A 22,107-nucleotide genomic window follows, 5' to 3' on the forward strand; every position below is an offset into this window, starting at 1 on the left:
AAATACCACTAGATTTAGTTTTCTTAATCCCAGCAACTATTCATGAGAACTTCCCCAACGTATTTATATTCAAGCAAAAAGATACGATGAACCCTTCTCTAAATTCTGAGTGTTTTCAAAGCTCAGAAATCATAGGGAAGAAAAGAGAAGATAGTTTCTTTTCTTCAGAAATGGAGAATGAGATGATCAAGGTAAATGAGTACTAAATTTAACTCTTGAGCTGGTTTACTAGTAGCTATGGCAAAAAAAAGAAACACGATGGATGGCACAGCCTTTCTTTTATGACAAATTAAACATATCATTCTTCAAGAGAGACAAAATTATTCCTGGGGAGGAATTTATTACATGGACCATCATATGGAAGGCCTTCAGTATCAAAAGGGAGTAATAAGCAAGAATGGTTCTCCCATGGCTATTTCCAACATTCCCTCACCACTAATACCAGAGACATGAGTTGAAATGTGACTCAGTGAAAGACACTTCTCTCTAAACTGTGAAATTACTATGGCCCAGGGTCCCTGCTTTCTTGACATCTCACCTTATTTGCCAATGTAGACAGTAGAAGAACAGATAATCATTTGATTCTCCCTCAAGTATCAGGCATCCCAGCCTCATCTTGACAAAAATCAAATGACAGTCAACCCAAGATGGAACTTTCTAAGGTGTGTCTGTCATGTGGACCACTCAGGAGGCTACAGAGGACCCTCATGGAGCTATCATGGCAAGAGGTGGCAGAGCCCTGGAGATGCCAGGATGTCCTGGGGGAGGCACAGCTTTGCAGCCAGCCAGAAAGCTGGAACAGGCCAGAGGAGCCGATACTCTTGGCTGAAGGCTGAATGGCTCCATCAGTAAGAAGATATGAAAAGGAAGCATAAGTGGAAGGAATCTGTTTATAGATGCACATGTGCCTGTTTCAAATGCTTGGGAGAGAGTGAAATGAGTGGGGAAGCCCCCATGGAGAGTTCCAATGGTAAGCATATTTTATTTATTTTGACTATTGTGAAATGAAGACTGTAACAGAAAACATTCATAATTAACATTTAGAGGCATATGGTGGCCGAAGAGACGTGAACTGCAATGGATAATTTCAACCTCCTAGGTACGATTATAAAACATTTATGTAAATACTATTGGGATTTATAACGGTGAAAGAAAGATGATACGCTTTGGAGTAAGATGTTCTCTCTAATTGACTGCAGGACAATTGTGAGTTTTGTTGTCTGAGCCTCAGTTTTTTAAATTCTGTAAAATAAGAATAATAATACCTCAAGGTATTTAATAATTAAATGAGTTATCATTTGCAAAGCATCTAACTTTTTATGCAAGCTGTACCAAATCAACAAGAGCTAGATACTTATAGCACTTAATAAATGTTCATACTCATCCCTTTTCTCTTAATAAATGTTCACTTCTGTTCTTCTGAATTACATGAGCAGCTCAATCTCATTCACTAATTGGGATATAGAAACAAAAGATCTCCTGCACCATGCTGTGGGTACTCCCAAGGTATCAGCGATGGGGACTGAAGACCAGTAGTGGTATAGGGTGGGGAAGGCAGAGCAGAAACAGTGCTGGGTGTCAGATCAGGATCATGTGAGACGTCTAGGAGTGTGGAGAAGCAGGGTGCCCCGATGAGCGTCCAGCAATAGCACAGTGAAAGACTCACTTTCAAGGACTTCTTGGAGAAGCCTTAGTCCTTATCAACATACACACTTCCATTCATTCTGTGAAAGGAAAGAGACATGATCTTCACCCTGGACTTCAGCTGAAATCCTATACCCTCCAGGCAGCTGTGTGAACTTGGGCTTATCTCTTAATGCTTTCCTGAGATCTGAGTTAAAGGCAGATTTCCTGTGATCCATCTTCTGGTTACTGAGCTTTTGGTGGGGGCCAGCAATCTGCATTTTTAGCAAGGCCTGAATGCACGATAAATTGTACGAACAATTGTCCTAAACCTTGGTTATGTCAATTATAGGTCCATAGGCCACAGAGTAGTTGAGATTATAAACAAAGGTCTATTAGTAATTTAGTTAGCTAAGTTTTTCCCTTCTTAGTTGTTCAAAAAATTAAGTGATTATGTATATTGGTAAGAAAAAAATGCTTAGAAATAGAGCTCGAGGGGTTTCTAAACATTATGAAAGACAAGAAAACGGAATTCTTTGTCATAAGATTTTCTAGGGTCATCAGAGTTTGATGGAGTATCCAAGGCTCAAGGGAATTGACTGAAAGCTTTTCAGAACACAAAGGAACAAGAAACGGTCTGCTGTTCAGTCAATAATGAAGGAGATGATGGGCGTATAGCAAGGAAATAAGGAGGATCAGAGAAAGATTTCTGGTAAACCTCTGGAGAGAGGCCAGAGATTGGAGAACAGGTCTCAGATAGTCAGCAGTCTGGAAGAGAAAGGGAGATAAAATTTCCCCAAAATATTTATAGGTTATCAGTATCAGGGATGGAGACCAACACTTGGCATTGTCAAAAACTCACCCAGAAATGGGAAATGCATATAAATATATTAACACAATGTGATAGGCCAAATTTAGGTTAACATCCCCTGACTATCATGCTGCTGCTGCTAAGTCACTTCAGTCATGTCTGACCCTGTGTGACCCCAGATGGCAGCCCACCAGGCTCCCCCGTCCCTGGGATTCTCCAGGTAAGAGCACTGGAGTGGGTTGCCATTTCCTTCTCCAATGCATGAAAGTGAAAAGTGAAAATGAACTTGCTCAGTCATGTCCGACTCTTAGTGACCCCATGGACTGCAGCCCACCAGGCTCCTCGGTCCATGGGACTTTTCCAGGCAAGAGTACTGGAGTGGGGTGCCATTGCCTTGTCCCCTGACTACCCTACAAAACACTAATTTGGGCACTGCTACAAAGGGCTTTTGCAGATGGAACTGGTTACTAGCCAGTTGATCTTAAAATAGGGATATTACCCTGGATTATCCTTTTGGGCCCAATGTAATCCTGTGAGCTATTAAAAACAGAAGAAGAAGACAGAAGAGTCAGTCAAGAGATACAGTAGAATAATGTAGGAGAGATGAGGTAGAATTGGAAATTAGAGAGATTCAAAGCATGGGAAGGACTTGATCTGCCATTGCTGGCTCTAAAGATGGAGAAAGAGGACGATGAGCCAAGGCATTCATGTGGTCTCTCGAACCTGAGGATCCCTAGCTAACAGCTATGTTGGAAACAGGCACTTCTGTCTTACAACTGCACAGAGCTGAGTTTGGCCAACAACTTGAAGGATTTGATAGCAGATTATTCCCAGAACCTCCCTTAGCTCTGATCTCATGAAAACAGGAGCAGAGAAACCAGTTGGGCCAGCCTGGGCTTCTGACCTACATAACTGTGAGATAATAAATTTAAGCCTTGAACTTCCCTTGTGGACCAGTGGTTAAGAATCTGCCTGCCAACGCAGGAGACAAGGGTTTGATATGTTGTCTAGAAAGATTCCACATACCACAGAGCAATTAAGCCTGTGTACCTCAACCGCTGAGGCCTGTGCAACAAGAGAAGCCACCACCATGAGAAGCCTGAACACAACAAAGGGGAGCCCCCACTCACCACAACTAGAGAAAGTGTGTGCGTAGCAATGAAGACCCAGCAGAGCCAAAGTTAAATAAGTCATTTACAAATAAATATAAAAAATACATTTAAGCCACTAAGCTTGTGGTAATTTATTCCAGAAGCAATGGACAACTAATACACATATGACAACTGGAGAACGGACTGACATTCTCCTTCACAGCCTATTTTGTTGGTGAACTCTATACCAAGAACACTAGTCCATTTGCTGTTTCCCAGATGTACCAGGTGGAGTAGGAAATGGCAACCCACTCCTGTATTCTTGCATGGAGAATTCCATGGACAGAGGAGCCTGGCAGGCTACAGTTCATAGGACCGCAAAGAGTTGGACATGACTGAAGCAACTTAGCACAGCACAGCACAGATGTACCAGGTACTTCACACCTTCATCTGCCTTGCTTCTGATGTGCTAAACCTAAGTCTAAAAAATCTAAATCTAAAATAATCATGTATTTTAATATGCATTTAACAAGGCTGTTTTGGTCAACAGTCCTGGTTCACATTTGCTGTCATGTAACCTGTCTTGGATTTACACACAACTTGGATCCCATCCTGGGTCCTCTGGCCTTAATTATTTCCCATTATTCATCTCTTAGGTCTTCCTGGCAGATTTCCACCTGATTTACTCCTCAATCTTTTATCATGATACACTATCTTGAGAAAGGATCCTGTTCACAATCCACACTGCCCCCTAGCCCCAGTTTTGTCATTTGGTGTATACAGGGAAGATAAAAAGCACTAAGAAAAGACTGATTCTATACTGCAATTAAAAAAGAAAAATCACTAAACTGAGGGAGAAATATTTCAGACATTGAAAACAGAACAAAAGGAATGCCAAAAATACAAAGATTTAATTTTTCATTTGAGAATGTCAGTGACCTCGGTTTGAACTGACTGGGTTCTACTACTACTTCTGGTCTTTTCTTCCCTGAGTGAATTACTTAGACTCTCTGACCCTCAATTTCTCCACTGTTTTCAATGCGGTAATAATACTGTCTTGCAGGGTTATAAAGAAAGTTGGTGATGATGCTTGGAAGGCATCTATCATGGTGCTTGGTAGGTCATGATTCCTGAAAAAAAAGCACCTATTACAAATCATCATACTAGCTGGTAAATTAGTTGCTTTAATAAAAAAAATACATTATCTGAAAACCAGTTAAATGATACTGAGGATATTAAACTTCATTATAGGAGTCGATTTTTCATAGACAAAAACAATATGTGAAAGAATGGTACATAAAACAATATTAAATCAGAACCAAAAAAATCAATAAACTCATGTCAAAGAGTCCACGTGTTTCCAAGGCTTACAAATATATCATTCAAACGCTGCTTAATTGGTCCATGAGCTTCCAACTCGATCATCTATCTCCCAATCAGGTGAAGCCACAGGGATACAGCCTCTGGCTTCTCTGCACACACTCACCAGAATTGCTGACTCCCCCACATCTGACTCTGTTTAGCCATGTCCGTCTCTAGCTGGGAGTCAGTCCTCTGGGAACTGGCTAAGATCTCATAGCGCTTCTTTTCTGACTTCCTCCTAGTTTTCCACACGCACGTTGCACTGTGCTTGCTTTGAAGAGCCCTTGGAACAGCGCTGAACCTCTCCAGCAGTTTGAGCAGCATATGGCCTTATGTTAGAAATCACAGCTCTTCAAAGAACCAGAAAATAACTTTCCGTTCTGGGTAGTGTTGTACTTGCAAAATGAAGCAGGGAAAACACGTTTCAGCCAATTGGTGAATGTGGTGTGTTCTCACCTCCTGGTATGTCTCTGAGGTAATTTACTTCTCTGAGTGGGCGTTTCAGGAAAAGAATTTTTGAAAACCCACCATAACAAAGAGGGCATATTGATTTGAGAATAAACACTGGTTGTGTACACAAGGAGGCAAGGACTCTTTTACAACTCCTACAGCCCTAGCTGTTTTGTAAGGCACAGCAAAGGGGAGTTTCCCATCATATTGATGAAGAAACTGAGGGCTGATAATTTAAATACTTAAGTGTGAAGTGTGCTCAGTCACTCAGTTGTGTCCGAATCTTTGTGACCCCATGGACTGTGGCCCACCAGGCTCCTCAGCCCGGGGGATTTTTCAGGCAAGAGTACTAGAATGGGTAGCCATTCCAGGATCCCCTGGGAAGACCTGAGGGATGGAACCCACGCCTCTTATGTCTGTGGCATCGGCAAGTGGATTCTTCAGCACTACTGCAACCTGGGAAAAAGGCGAATCTCTAAACTTGTACGAAACATGGTTCCTATGGTGGACCGAGTGATTGTTTAGTTTCTCTAGCTGATTGTTTGTGGCTGGAGGCCTTGGTGGCTGGTAGGTACCATCTGTTCTGAGCCTAAAGTGGATGGCTGGTGACCAGCTGCCTGGGATTCAAAGGCCATCTTGTAAACATGCAAGTAAGGGCCACTAAGCAGGACCTACAATTCAAAAGTAGCTGCCGTTGCTGTCTGACTGCTGTGTGACAGTCTCTCCATTTGATTCTGACAATGACCTTGCAAGGAAGCCTCTGCTGCCCCTGCTTACTGACAAGCAGACAGACCTCACAGAGCTAACCCCAGAGGTCACACACAGCTGGCACATTTTCAAGCTACGTCTGACTTCAAATCCTGGGCTCACTTTATTGTTTCACTTGAGTAAAAGCTATCCAACCAATTTTCACTTGACTAAAAGCTATCTAACCAATCATTCAAAATAAAAATCACACATACGTCTACTATCTAAGACACACAACCATTACTGGTGGTATTTAGCTTCATCTCTATGACCACATGACCACATCATACTTCTTTAAAAAGTATTGTTTTTGTTTTTAAAGAACCTAGAATCATTGGTGTTAAACGTTTTGATGTTGACTGCTGTTACCCAGCCTCCTTTCAAACATCAGATGCATGACCCTTACCTCTCCATGCCTCATTTATCAAGTGGCAAGGAGAAATATTTACATAGGTGGCTACTTGGTTCAAGCATACTATTAAGTTGCCCACCCTCTAACCATCGCTGTTTTGAGTCCAGTGCCACAGGTCAATCCTGCATCACTGAAGGAGAAATGAAACAGCTAGTAACATGGCAGGAAGCCAACTCTTACCAGAATAAAAGAGTGATTCCTATCAAGCCTCATGGAAGGATTCCTGAGTTTTACCCTGTTCTATTTAAGAGGGTAGGCACCTAAAGTGGAAGGGTTTAGAGCCAGGTCAAACCAGGAGTGGTGATTACTTCTGAAATCTGAGTCAGTGAGGATGGAAAGAAAAATAGAACTATTAATTGAGAAAAGATAGGGTTAGAGCTTAAATCCAAGAATCAGGGTAAGGGGAAAAATGGGAGAACAAGCAAGAAGGCTAGTGGTCAGACAAGGGGAGCAGGGACTGGACTGTGGAGTATGGTTCAGTGTGAAATCATGCATGATAGAGCTCTGGGGACTCCTTTTTATAGTCAATGCATCCCATGAAGACCAGAGGTATGAGTTAAGGAAACCTCAGGATAGGTTACCCACTCCAGCATTCTCAGGCTTCCTTGATAGGCTTCCCTTAGGCTCAGACAATAAAGAATCCTCCTGCAATGCAGGAGACCTGGGTTTGATCCCTGGGTTGGGAAGATCCCCTGGAGGAGGGCATGGCAACCGACTCTAGTATTCTTGCCTGGAGAATCCCCATGGACAGAGGAACCTGGTAGGCCAGTGTCCATGGGGTCGCAAAGAGTTGGACATGCTGCTGCTGCTGCTGCTAAGTCACTTCAGTCGTGTCCGACTCTGTGCGACCCCATAGATGGCAGCCCACCAGGCTCCCCCGTCCCTGGGATTCTCCAGGCAAGAACACTGGAGGGGGTTGCCATTTCCTTCTCCAATGCATGACTGAGCGACTAAGCATAGCACACAGCACATGGGTGTGCATCCTAAAAGCTGGGATTCCTGTTTTCATCTAAGCTCTGCTGCTTCTTGGTGTTGTGACCTTGGCAGGTCACTGTTCCTTCCTCCCTTGGCAAGTGAAGGCTGAAATAATTGCTTAACCAGAAGGCAATTATTCAGTGCCCATCTTTGATCTAAGCACTGTTGAAATTAGAAACAAAATAAGCCATACAATCCTTACAATAAGCCTTACAATCAAAAATTTTTTCTAATACATTTAAAGCACATGTTGCTTCGTGACAGCTCTGATCTTATTTTTTTAGTACAAATTATGAATTTTGCATTCAAATCTTCAATGTAGGTTTTAATCTTGCTACTATATTTTCAGTTGTCTTTATTATTTCCTTTGTTTTCTTATTCCATTGGCTCTCTATCTGAACTCACTTTTTTCTAATAAGTTTCTGCCCTCTTTCACTGAGATGTGCTTTGAAAAAAAATCCTATTGAATATGCCGAGAAGTTTTAAAATATTCTCTTTGGTTTCAGTAGTAAGTAATTTTTAAGAGGCCTTTCCCTTAAGCATTCAAAATGGTATTTCTTTTACTTTATATGCAACATGTTTTTCCTAAGGGACTCACTTTATTACTATTTTTTTAAAATCACTTTTACTAGGGCACTATACATATTCAGTATTTCCCAGCACACTGTACACATGATTTACTCTCAGCCCCACTCACTGTAACTTGGGTTTGCCTCTTCAGATCTTTAGCAGGTTGCCGATTCCCAGAGTCTAGCAGTTTTTATTTTGTGTAGCTTTGTTGGCCTGAGGGGGATGACCACTGCCTGGCTTTCTGACCCTAGAGCAGATGACAGACATGTAAAGCTACCCCCCTCTGTCAAATTCACAGAGTTTCCCTATCTCTGCCCCAGTAAGAGAGTTCGATTCAGGGTCCTCAGACTGCAGCCCATCAGCATACATCCTAAATCAGCCTTGCAGCCCAGCTGGCTACTTGGGTCGGCACTTTTCTAATGGACTGAACTGAAAGGGAAGATAAGGTCTGGGATGTGGAAGAGTTCTGGGAAACTAAGCGCACTGGCTGCTTCCAAAAAGCAAAGCAAAACAAAACATAAAACCTTAACCATCAGCATTAGAGTAGAGGGATGACTGCTCTGTTTTTAGGCTTAAAGGGACCTTGCATTTTTAAGCTAGGGACCAGGAAGTGGAGAGGTCCCAACTTTTGCAAGGCTGATGGTTTATTTTGTTCACCTGTCAGACATTATATTTCTCAAACAAGTTATTAAATACATTTAATCTTTTTGATTCTGTAAAACCTTCCCAGATTCTCCCTAAGAGTGTCAATTCTAGTTTTTCTAGTTGAATGTCATCTCAATTGTTTAAGTCAGCACATGTTTATGCTTTTTTCTTGCATCTTCGTAGATATTTTCAAATGAAGCAGAGAAAGGCTGCATCAGGGTTTGTTGCCCAAATGCCACCTAAAAGATTCAAACTCAGGCATTTACTGAGTACCTCCTTTGGCTTGTGGGACTTCCCTGGTAGCTCAGACGGTAAAGCATCCGCCTACAATGTGGGAGACCTGGGTTCAATCCCTGGGTTGAGACGATCTCCTAGAGAAGGAAATGGCAACCCACTCCAGTATTCTTGCCTGGAAAATCCCATGGATGGAGGAACCTGGTAGGCTACAGTCCATGGGGTTGCAAAGAGGTGGACACAACTGAGCAACTTCACAGATGTCTGTATTACAGTATGTACATATACACACACATTCACACATGTACAATATTATTCCCCCAATTATCATGTGAACTTGGAACAGGTACAGTTTCAAGTCTGTTTCCCCTCAGTTTAGCCTAGGCCTGCACATAGTAGGTGATCAATAAAGGGTAACAGAAAAGAGCCAACCATGGAGAGAGAAAAGAATTGGGAGAGTGTGCTGTTGGTGAAGCAGAAGAACAGGGAGTGGCCACTGGTTCTCTGAGAGATTTTTTATTACCTAGATAGAATGCTAAGTGCAATCCATCACTGGTTAGACAGTGACATATGGACCCCAAAATTGTAAACATTCACCCACCATGCTCTCCCCCCCCAGAACACTGCACTGTTACGAACACTGTTCGTAAACCCTTTTTCTATTTCACTCAGTCAATGTCACCTCCTATCTGAAGCTTTTTGTCAATGTCACCTCCTATCTGAAGCTTTTCTTGACTGCTGAGACCATGGTGGGCCATCATTTTCTATATGTCTATAGCGCCTTGGACAGTGAGTGGCATCTGGAGCTTGAACTTGTATCCCCATTGCCTGTTTATATAAACCATATATTGTTCATGCCCTACTGGTATTTTCTTAGTAGGGCTTGGCACAAAGTAGGCATCAAATAAATTTTTTCTGAATGAGTGTTGCAGAAAGTAGTCACTGTAGGTTCTGGCAAAAGGATAAAATGACAAATAGATTCAGGGTGATTATTTGGATGTTATCCAAAACTGGACTGAGGGAAAGAGATTTGAACATAGATACAAAAATCCTCAAGAAAATACTAGCAAACTGGATCCAACAACACATCAAAAGGACCACACATCATGATCACGTAAGGTTTATCCCCAGGATGCAAGGATTTTTCAATATACACAAATTAATCTAATTCTTTGAAAACTGATACAAATGTGATACAAACTGAAGAATAAAAACCATATGATCATCTCAATAGTTGCATAAAAAGTTTTCAACAAAATTCAACACCTATTTATGATTAAAACTCTCCAGAAACTGGGCATAAAAGAAAACTATCTCAACATAATAAAAGCCATATATGACAAACCCACAGCTAACATCATACTCAATGGTGAAAAACTAAAAGCATTTCCTCTAAGATTAGGAACAAGACAAGGATGTCTACTCTCACCACTTTTACTCAACATAATTTTAGACATCCTAGCCATGGCAATCAGAGAAGAAAAAAGAAATAAAAGGAATCCAAACTGGAAAAGCAGAAGTAAAACTGTTTGCAGATACATGACACTGTACATAGAAAATCCTAAAGATGCTATCAGAAAACTACTAGAGCTTATCAATGAATTCAATAAAATTGAAGGAAACAAAAGAATATGCAAAAATCTGTTGCATTTCTATACACTAACAATGAAAGATCAGAAAGAAAAATTAAGGAAACAATCCCATTTACCACCACATCAAAAAGAATAAAATACCTAGGAATAAACCTACCTAAGGAGGCAAAAGACCTGTACTCTGAAAGCTATAAGACACTGATGAAAAAAACTGAAGATGACACAAACAGATGAAAAGATATACTATGTTCTTGAAATGGAAGAATTAATATTGTCAAAATAACTATACTACCCAAAGCAATCTACAGAATCCACGCAATCCCTATCAAATTGGCAATTTTCAAAGAACTAGATAAACAAAATTTTAAAATGTGTATGGAAACACAGAAGACTCTGAATAGCCAAAAGAATCTTGAAGTAGAATAGAGCTGGAAGAATCATGCATCCTGACCTCAGACTATATTACAAAGTTACAGTAATCAAAGCAGTATAGTACTGGCCAGCAGAAATATAGATCAATGGAGCAGGATGGAAAGCTCAGAAATAAACCCACACATCTATGTTCAATATTCTATGACAAAAGAGGAAAGAATATACAAGGGAGAGAAGACAGTCCCTTCAATAATTGGTGCTGGGGAAACTGGATAGCTACATGTCAAAGAATAAATTAGAACATTCTCCAATACCATACAAAAAATAAGCTTGAAATGGATAAAAGACTTAAATATAAGACCAGATACTATAAAACGCTTGGAAGAAAACAGACAGAGCACTCTTTGACATAAATAACAGCAATATCGTTCTGGATCCATCTCTTAGGATTAATGAAAACGAAAACAAAAATAAACAAATGGGGCCTAATTATACTTAGAAGCTTTTTCACAGAAAAGGAAACCATAAACAAAACAAAAAGACAGCCCACAGAATTGGAGAAAATATTTGCAAATGAGGTAACTGACAAGCGATTAACCTCCAAAACACACAAGCAGTTCATGTATCTCAATCTAAAAAACCAGACAACCTAATCAAAAATGGGCAAAACATCTAAATAGATATTTCCCTAAAAAGACATACAGATGACCAGAAAGCACACGAAAAGATGCTCAACACTACTAATTATTTGTTGTTGTTGTTCAGTTGCTAAGTCATGTCTGATTCTTTGTGATTATTAGAGAAATGCAAATCAAAATGCAACGTGTCATCACCTCATCAGTCAGAATGGCCATAATCAAAAACTCTACAAACAAAAATGCTAGAGAGGTGTGGAGAAAAGGGAACCCTACTACACTGTTGGTGGAAATGTAAGTTGGTACCGCCACTATGGAGAACAGTATGGAGGTTTCTTAAGAAAACTAAAAACAGAACTACCACATGATACTTCAGTCTCACTCCTGGGCAAATATCTGGAGAAAACCATAATTTTAAAAGATACAGGCACCCCACCATTCATTGCAGCACTATTACAACATCCAAGACATGGAAGCAACCGAAATGTTCATTGACAGATGCTGAACGGACAAAGAAGATGTGGTACATATATAAAATGGAATATTACTCAGCCATCCAAAAGAATGAAATAATGCCATTTGCAGCAACATGGATGGACACTTTTTTTATATCACTAAAAAAAGTGACATAAGTTGGACAGAGTAAGACAAATATCAATGACATTACTTATATGTGGAATCTAAAAAAATAATACAAATGAATTTATTTGTAAAACAGAAACAGACTCACAGGCTTCAAAAACAAACTTATGGTTATCAAAGGGGAAAGGTGTTGGGGAGGGATGAATTAGGCGTTTGGGATTAACATATATACACTACTATATATAAAATAATCAACAAGGACCTACTGTATAGCACAGAGAACTCTATTTAATGTTCTGTAGTAACCTATATGGAAAAAGAATCTGAAAAAGAATAGATATATGTATATGTATAACTGAATCACTTTGTTGTACACCTGAAACCAACACAGCATTTTAAATCAGCTATACTCCTATATTAAATAAAAAAAAAACTTTTTAAATGAGATTTGGGGAAAAATTTCTAGCCTAGAATTTCCTTTCTTGTATCTTATCTAGGTCATCTTCTCCTTCCAGTTTGTGAGATAAATTCATAGCATGATAGCTATTCAAAGGTAAGGCCAACCCAGGGGCAATTGTGAAGGGAAATCCCTGCTAAGGAACATCAGGTGATGTATAAAGTATGTTTATAAAACAATAAAACTTCTAAAAAAGTAAATACAGGGACTTCCCTCACAGTCCAGTCGTTGAGACTGTGCTTCCACTGTAGGGGGTGCAGGTTCAATCCCAGGTCAGGAACTAATACCCCACATGCTGCACTGCATGGCCAAGACATTAAATACATCAACAAACAAACCTGTATTCATATACTGCTTCAACAGAAAGAGAGATTATATTTTTAAAAATATAGCAGGATTTTTTAATACAGTTGGGCATATGTCCCCATGCAAGACATCTCCTTTGGTGAGTACATACCTATTTGTACTTAATCTAATAAGACAGACACTCTTCAGAGCAGTCATTGGCTTGTTTGGAATCCCATTCTGTGTTTGAGCTTAACTTTATTGGAATCCTGATGATGGCAATTCTTAAGTCGCTGGATGTCAGGGTTGGTTTTAAGAAACAGACAAAGCCCTGGGGAAGCCATGGCACTTGCCATGCTGGGTGGTGAAGCTGGTACAGCAGGTGTCTCAAGGTAAGGACCCTAAGGGAAGGACTCTGGATCCAAGCCCTGGACTTCAGAGCCATGATCATTTTATGATACAACCCTGCTTTTCTTGTGTGTGGGGGGGTCATTTTATGAACCAGTCATCCTTCTTAACTTCTTTAACATTTTTTAAAAGTTTTAATTTTTATTTCTTTGTTTCCAGTTTTTCATTCATTCTATTTCTTTTTTCTTTTTCTTTTTGGTTGCATCATGTGACGTGTGGCATTTTAGTTCCCCAACCAGGGATTGAACCTGGGTCCCTTGCAGTGGACGCATGGAGTCTTAACCACTGAACAGCTAGGGAAGACCCTTCTTTAACATTTTAAGTGTCTCCTATATTTTGCTTTAGATATTTGTCTCTAAGACATGGATTTTTGTACTTATACAAAATGTGTCCTTCCCTTAAGTTCTGTTTGTACCCAGAAAGTCAGTCATCTGAAAGTATGATTTTCTAGCTGTAGCCTAGGGCACATGGGCCTCTCTAGACATTCCTCTTCTGTTTCCTTGGCCAAATAGGAGGCCAAGTTCATTATTTTTCGCACGGGCCTGCTTCACAGACTCCAGACAGACATTGCTTTCGTTATGTTCAATTTTCTTTTCTATCATGACTCTCTTTTATACACAGAAGTTGATTGTGTCAAATAGGTAATGAAAGTAAAGACTGGGTCTTTCTGTTGGCTACACAAAAATATTCAAAATAATCCTAATAGAATTAACCACAAAACCAAAGCTTGTTCAGTCTTGAAGTTCCTCAAGCCAGCAGGCCTGCTCCGCTGTCACACAGTGAGTGCATAAAGCTTGCACTGCTCAGGGCTTCCACTCTAAAGCCCTGCCTTAATGCACCTCTTACTTTGCTTCTCAATGGGACATCTGGATTCTGAATTTATCTTTTCCTGTTTGTGGTCTCTCCTGGCCTCTTGGACCTGAAGTTTGTCTCTTTTTCTCTAGTTTTCACATGCTTCATCTATCCTCAAACACGATTCTTAGTGCTAAGCTACTCTTAGCCACCCAATCTTGCTTGACCATTGGGATGTTATCCCTTAGCTTAGGTGGTTGTGAGCACTTCCACCAAGGTCATGTTGGCACCTCCAGCCCCAAATCTCTGAACCTAAAGTGAGTCTAAAGGTCACTAACAGCTGAATTTACCCACTAACATAAGTTATTAACTTTATTTTACTTTTACCAATGTTTATCTGAAATTCTAATAATGTTAGCCTACACTCTGAACATCCCTGACTCAGAGCCTAGGCAGATGTGTGGCTGTGGCAAGCTAGACCATGGGTGGTAATATTGACCACTTATTTACCCAGCAGCCTGGAGAGGGAGACGGAAAACATGACTCCACAAACTGATGTAAATAGATAAATTGCATAGGCAGGGGGTCACACTTTTAGTCGCTCCATGGGACAAAGAGGCAGCAGTAGCTATAAGCAAGAAATCCTGCTTTTAACACTCTCAAAGTTGGCTCAGAAACAATGAGAACTTTCAGCAGATCGTCCTGTGTAGTTGCAAGGACCTTCTCAACAGCAGTACATCTGCAAGAAGCCAGTGGGCTGTGGGCTGGCTTTGTTTATATTTCCTCTTTTTTCCTTCTCCTCAACTTTGCTTCTTCCAACTCTGGAGCCCTTTGGCCCACCTTCACCTTCGTGCAAGAACTGACTGTTACTTACCATGCCCTTTAGTGTCAGATCTGCTAAGGGAGACCGGTTGCCATGGAAATCTGGCCAAACATGTAAATCAACAGTGAGGAAACCCACGGGCTGAGCCTTCTTAATCAGATCCAGGTGACTGTTCAAATATGCATATACACTCTGGCCTCTGGAAGAGAAGAGGATGTTGTTTTTAAAAGGGGGGTATAGGGTCAGGGAGCAAACTGCTCTGTAGAAAGAAACTGTTTGTACTCCCACATCAGATCCAGAAAGTAAGAGGGGTCCCAAAAGCTTCAGCAAAGAAACTACCCCCAACTTACAGAAATCAGCAAACCACACTCTCGGATCACATTGTGCTCTCACCAAGGACAGGAAGCCTGTCCTGGTGGAAGGTGGAAAGGTCTGGACTTGGAAGACCAGATCCAAGAATGGCTTTTCTCCATAGTAGGTATGTAACCACGAAAAAGTTATTTAAACTTTCTGAACCACTCTTTTTGCATCTGTAAAAAAAAGCCATTATAATTCCTGCCCAACTGACCTCATAGGATTATTGTGAAGATCAAAGGAGACTATGGAGGTGAAGATACATGATTTTGCAAACTGTACAGTGCTGTACATATGTAAAGGATTTTAAAAAATCAGTATTACTAATTGTAATAATAATTTGACATATGGAGACAAATGTAAGTTCCCAGACTCAGGATGGGAGTTTGCTGAAAGCAGTGATACGATGGGCTGGATGCAGTTGGGATCAACAGCTGGGAGACTTGATTTCCAACCCAAACCTACCTAATGGCAATGCATTAGTTCTTGTTCTTTTTAAGCCTTAGTTTCTTCATATGTAGAATGAAAGAGATGACCTTTCTCATTGTCTCAGTCTATTTACTTGAGAGAGAGCCAGAGAGGTTGGGCTTGGGAGGATGGGCTTAGGGCAGGCAGAACCAGAATCTGTATCCAAGACCATGCTGGATAGAGATCGTGGTTCTACCTGTTCTCACTGGGTGACACAAGCCAGTGACTTAACCTCTCTGAACTTCAGTTTCCCATACATGTAATGAGTGGGAAATTTCACCTTAGTGGGTGAAATCTCATTGCATGACACAAAGATTAAAGTTGGTTAGCCTTCCTCTCTTTAAAGGTGTTTGCTTCTCTTGAACTGACAATTCTAGAAGAAAGTGGACTAGTACCCCATGCCACCACTCACCGTTGCCCTTGGAACCATAGCTTTAAAGTATAAAAACACAGCTTGAATAGTGGTAAGTAAAAAAAGTATAAGAGATCAATGACCAAGGGATGTTGATACATAAGATACCTAACATATTTATTATTTCTATTTAAAATGCTTTAGGAGTACAGCTAAGCGAGTCCTAGTTTTAGTTTTATGAAACTGAATGTCTTTCTGGATCCTATGAAATTCCTGAAAAATTTTTACAAAAGGTATAAAGAAACAAACTGGTGTTTTTCAAACTCTTACAGTATATAAATTTTATGTAGAACCCCAAGATAGAAAATATAGAAAAACAAAACTAATCTATGTAAGTACTTGCATGTGTATGTGAGAATCTGTGTGTGTGTGTGTGTGAGATGTGTGCTGGGTGGAGGTGCGGGCAGTCCTCCTTACCAGGCACTCTCTTTGGTCCTTGACCTGACATCTCATTCCCCTTTGGAAAAATCTTTCAACCTATATCAGAAAATGAAGATCTTTTGGGGAAAAGGCTTACTAACCACAGCAACATTAACTGCTGCTCCCTCTTCCTCTGGCCTTCAACCACAGCCCAGTGAGCCAGGTACCGGTAACACCCCTGATAGAGGGAATGTGTAGGAGTGAAGACATGTGACCAAGGTCAAACTTAAACCCTCTCTGTGATTCTGAAGCCGTGTGCTTTCTGTATCTCTGGCCAGGAATGATTTGTCAAAGCCCCAAGTTTAAGCTCTGTTTTAGAATGATTCTATGATAGTGTTGGGCTTCCCTGGTGGCTCAGCAGTAAAGAACCTTCCTGCAATGTAGGAGATGCAGGAGACTCGGTCTTGACCCCTGGGTTGGGAAGATGCCTTGGAAAGGGGCATGGCAATCCACTCCACTATTCTTGTTTGGGGAATCCCATGGACAGAGGAGCCTGGAGGGCTACAATCTATAGGGTTGCAACAGTCTATACAGTCGGACACGACTACAGTGACTGAGCACAGTGCACGCATGATAGTGTTAGGCAGGGTCCTCTGAGGCCTTCATAGATGACAAGGCCAGAACCACACATCTGGGGAGAATACGACTGTACCCTGGTTTTACATTTCCCAGCTTCTCTGCTCCTGGTCCAACAGAATCACCCGGTCAACAATGGCCATAAGAACATCCTTTCCACCTAGAAGTCAAGAGTCTGCATTAATTCTAGCTTCAGAAAAACATCACTGCACTTAGAGTAAAGGGATTAAAAAAAAAAAAAAAAAAAAGCACATGTCTATAAATCTCTTGTCTCTCAAGGAATCTCAGAGCAGGGCATTTGGTTTCAGACATCTGGGTCAATAAGAATCTATTGGCTTAATTACTATTGATTCGTCATTGTCTCATTTACTGTGGGTCTTTGCAAACAGTGAGATTCATTTAGCCTCTACATATATGGTCACTCATGCACTAATGAGATCCCTGGGGGATGGGGCATATGCTTACCCCTTTGACTCCTAACCTCCTCGCAGCTGTATGTTTATTCTTTGAATGCAGCCATTCTCCGGCACATTTTTTCAATTATCCCTTACCATGTGTGCTATCTGAGTATATCATTCAAAATGAAATGCACTTGGAAAACATTAAAATAACAAATGCACATCATTATTCACATAATTTTAACCTTGCACGGTGCCTTTTTTGGTTCTGACTTTGTTTCAGTTTGTATGTTTTATCAATTCTTTCCCAAATGGCGGTCTGCCCTCTTTCAGCTTGGGAATCATATATTAACTGTTCTTAGTGGATCTGTCTCCCACTTTCTCATGAAAATTCCAGGCTCATATATCCTCTCTTACAGAGAGAAATCCTTGCTCTCCTAGTCTTGGTGTGTATGAAGAAAATACAGTTTCAACAATGACAAAGCAACTTCACTGTGTGCCAGGTGGCTGGCCAGACACACTAAACCTCTCCAAGCCCGGTTTACTTTTTTGCCATCAGGGCCAATACTTTTACCCTATAGGCTGCTCTGAAGATTAGATATGGAGTCCTGAGTACTACAAAATGATAGACGATCGATAAATAGTTCCCTCTTGTTTCTATCACAGGACATTCATTTCTAGTTTTTTTAAAATATAAGAGTCAGGGAAGATTTTTTTTTCAGACTTTATGTCTCACAATCTTCAATGCAGACAGACCCTTGGAATCTCCCCTTTCCTTCTCCATAAATCATTTAATTCTTTGGATTCACAGGCTGCCCTAAAGTATGGTTACCACACTTTCAAATCCCAAATCAGAACACATAGTGTAACTGAAGAATTTGTGCCCTTTATAGGAGAAAGAGAAAGTCTTGGAAAAAGAAGCTTCCACACTCTTTCTAGTTCCTCCTTCCTGACCCACTGCAAAAGATATTCTGCTTGCACTTCCCCTCTGCCTTACCCCACCCCATTCTACTGAGACCGGTCCCACCAAAAAGATCAGTCCCCTTTTTGTCACTATCTCCAGTGGACCATGATTTACCTTTATTTCACTTGAACTGTCTTTTGCATTTTGTACCGCATGACCATTCCTTACTCATTTGTTTTTTATCCCCTCGTTTCCAGGCCACAATTCTCTTTTGGTTTCCTATCTCCTCTCCAGCTGGTTCTCTTCCTCTGTTTGTCCCTAAGTATATGAAGACTCCCAGAGTCCAGTCCATGGTCCTCTTCTCATTCTTTCTCTACCCTTGGATGATTCCATCTTCCTTTCACGGCTCCAGTTAACCATCAAGTGCTGAAGACTTCCAAATATATGCCCTTATCTCCAGCTTCTTTCTCTATGATGAGTTCCATGTCAAATATTCAAGCAGCCATCAAATGCTTCCCCCTGGAAGCCCAAAGGGACCTCAACTAAAGATACCTATTAGGACACACTTCGTCTTTTCTGACATACTCAATCTTCCTTCTATGCTCCTTGGTTTGATCAAAGCCAAGCTCACTTAACTTCCCTGGTGGCTCAGTGGTAAAGAATCTGCCTGCAACATAGGAGACATGAGTTCGATCCCTAGGCAAGGAAGATCCCCTGGAGAAGGAAATGGCAACCAACTCCAGTATTCTTGCCTGGGAAATCCCATGGACAGAGGAGCCTGGTAGCTACAGTCCATGGGGTCGCAAAAGAGCTGGACAAGACTTAGCAACAAAACAACCAACAATTAAGTGGTTGCTCAATCATTTTAGGGGCAGAATCAGAGTGGGTATCATATTTGACTTCTCTTTCTCCCTCAGTGTCCAAATTTAAGTTTTCACCAGAATCTGTCAACTTATTATTTTAAATATTCCTCTAACCAGCATACTTTTCTCTTGTGCAACTGCCACTCTTTATGCATACCTCCTTAAATGCCCAGATTAGAGCTTTGGCCTCAACTTACCTCCCCTGATGAAATTTTGCCCACTCCAACTGGGTTTTCCACACTCCTTCCTGGGTGGTTCATTGAAAATGCAACTCTAATTATGACTCCATACCTACCTAAAACTTTTAGTGGCTCCTTCCCATTGCCCTCAAGATAAAGCATAAGCTTCCTTGTTTGACATAGATGTTCTTCCTTATTTAGTCCTCGTCACACTGTTCCATACTACAGACAATTTTCCATTCCTCCTCCCTCCTCACCCCTGCACATATCATGCTCCAGTGACCCTAAACTTCTTCGGATTTTTCAAAGTATGCGGGTCTTAACCTCTGAATGTTTGCCTATTCTTCTTCTCTCCTAGAATTCTCTTCCTTGCCTCCTTTACCTGCCTATGGTAATCATTGTTCAAGACTCTTTTTATTTTTAATTGAAGTATAGTTGGTTTACAGTGCTGTGTTAGTTCTTGGTATACAGCAAAGTGATTCAGTTTATATATAAATAACTTGGGCTTCCCCGGTGGCTCAGCAGGTAAAGAGTTCACCTGCAATGCAGGAGACACAGGAAATGCAGGTTTGATCCCAGGGTTGGGAAGATCCCTTGGAGGAGGGCATGGCAACCCACTCCAGTATTCTTCCCTAGGAAATCCCATGGACAGAGGGGCATGGCGGGCTACAGTCCATAGGGTCACACAGAGACAGACATTACTGAAGTGACTGAGCACACACACATACATATACAAACATACATACACATATATGTATATACAGACATATATGTATGGGTGTTCTATATATATATATTCTTTTTCAGATTATTTTTCTCTATAGTTTATTATAAGGTATAGAGTATAGTTCCCTCCACTATACAGTAGAGCCTTATTGTTTATCTATTTTATATATAGTAGTTTGTATCTGGTATCCCTAACTCCTTATATATCCCTCCTTACCCCCTTTCCCATTTGGTAACCTTTGGTGTTTTTCCCTTCTGCTCTTCACATGGTTATCTCATTTTTATCCCTTTTGTCTTAACTGTGTTTCCATTAGCTGGCGTTTCCCAGACCACCTCATCTAAATGGGGTTCCCCTGATAGTCTATGACTGTACTCTGTCAGTTTTTTTCATATCAGGTCACCATATATTTATTCATGGGTTTGTTTACTTATTAACTGCCTGTGGCCTCCTGTGGACTTTAAGCTTCATGAAGGCAGGGCATCACCAGTATACATTCAGAATTTAGCAGAGAACTTGGCACACAGTACCACTCAAGAGTATATATCAAATGGATGTCCTTCTGCCACTATATGATAACTGTCCCAATGTTATCTGTATCCATCTCTGGAATCTGAACTCCTGGAAAACAGTCACATCTTACTCATCCCACCAGGTGTTCAACACGGTTACTAAAGTGTAGAGTGAATAAATACTGATCCCACATGGGATATTAGAGGTTATTTTTTAGCCTCTCCATCTCATTGTAGCACAGGGCTGCCAAAGAGTAGATTTCTGTAGTCACATGGACACGGCCTTCCAGGAGTATGGATGTATCCCACAGAAGAGGGCAGAGAAAAGGAATAATCATCTTGTGACATCCACCCCTCTGCTTCCACTCATGTGCCAGGCGCTATGTTGGGCTGCAGTGAATCTGCTGAGAGGCAGAAAATAAAGAATTGATTTCCTAAGTCAGCATAGCCCTCAGTCTTCTTAGCACCCTAATGAGCACTTTCTTATACTTGCCCAAAGAACAGAAGCCAAAGAAAGGCATTGTAATATCCAGCTTATGTCTATTTAAAAAAACATTTCTCATCCAAGAGATATCAAGAATTCACTAATTGTCCTGGCATACCCTGGGGGATAAAAGGTGTCAATATCATCACCCTGGCTTTATGATTGCCAGAGCTCAGGGGAGCCTAAGTAAATACTTGTTGATAGACTGATGGTCCCAGTTGTTGGAATGAGGGACCAAGGTTGAAGAATCCATACAGGCCAAGGGAACACAAGAATGGACAGTGAGGACAATGTTTACAAGTGGAGTCCCTATAGTACTCATTTCCTCATCTAGAATTAAATTAGATGAGATTCCTCATCTAGAATTAAATGAGATAAATAGAATTAAATGAAATAAAACACTGTGTTAGGCACATTGAAAACTCCTAAAAAGTGTTCTTGGCCTTTCTTTCTCCAGGGGGAATTTATACAGATTTTAATGGAAAGATTTGCTGCTGCTGCTGCTGCTGCTAAGTCGCTTCAGTCATGTCCGACTCTGTGCGACCCCAGAGACGGCAGTCCACCAGGCTACCCCGTCCCTGGGATTCTCCAGGCAAGAACACTGGAGTGGGTTGCCATTTCCTTCTCCATTGCATGAAAGTGAAAAGTGAAAGTGAAGTTGCTCAGTAGTCTCCAACTCTTAGCGACCCCATGGACTGCAGCCCACCAGGCTCCTCCATCCATGGGATTTTCCAGGCAAGAGTACTGGAGTGGGGTGCCATTGCCTTCTCTGAATGGAAAGATTTAGATATACCCTAAGATTTGGCATATGGGGGACCAGTACATTTTAAAAGTGATCCTCAGTGGGATTTTGGAAATCACAGAAACAAAAGCGGTTTGAAGAAGAAATCAGATTAAAAAAAATTGATTGTCCTCAAAGGAATAACAAAAAAACTCCAGGGGGAAGT

General features: G+C 41.0%; 1 protein-coding gene across 17 annotated transcripts in view; it reads right to left on the reverse strand.

Moving 5' to 3' along the window:
- The window catches only part of FGGY (FGGY carbohydrate kinase domain containing), a 508,405-nt gene that overhangs the window by 110,816 nt on the left and 375,482 nt on the right, over positions 1-22,107 (reverse strand). For all 17 annotated transcript variants that reach the window (XM_044944924.2, XM_044944922.2, XM_044944923.2 and 14 more), the window contains one exon: positions 14,918-15,065. In XM_044944924.2, the coding sequence (XP_044800859.1) occupies positions 14,918-15,065 (148 nt within the window). The remainder of the gene's footprint in view (positions 1-14,917; positions 15,066-22,107) is intronic.

The sequence above is a fragment of the Bubalus bubalis genome, chromosome 6 (assembly GCF_019923935.1).
Source record: "Bubalus bubalis isolate 160015118507 breed Murrah chromosome 6, NDDB_SH_1, whole genome shotgun sequence".
Taxonomy (NCBI): Eukaryota; Metazoa; Chordata; class Mammalia; order Artiodactyla; family Bovidae; genus Bubalus; species Bubalus bubalis.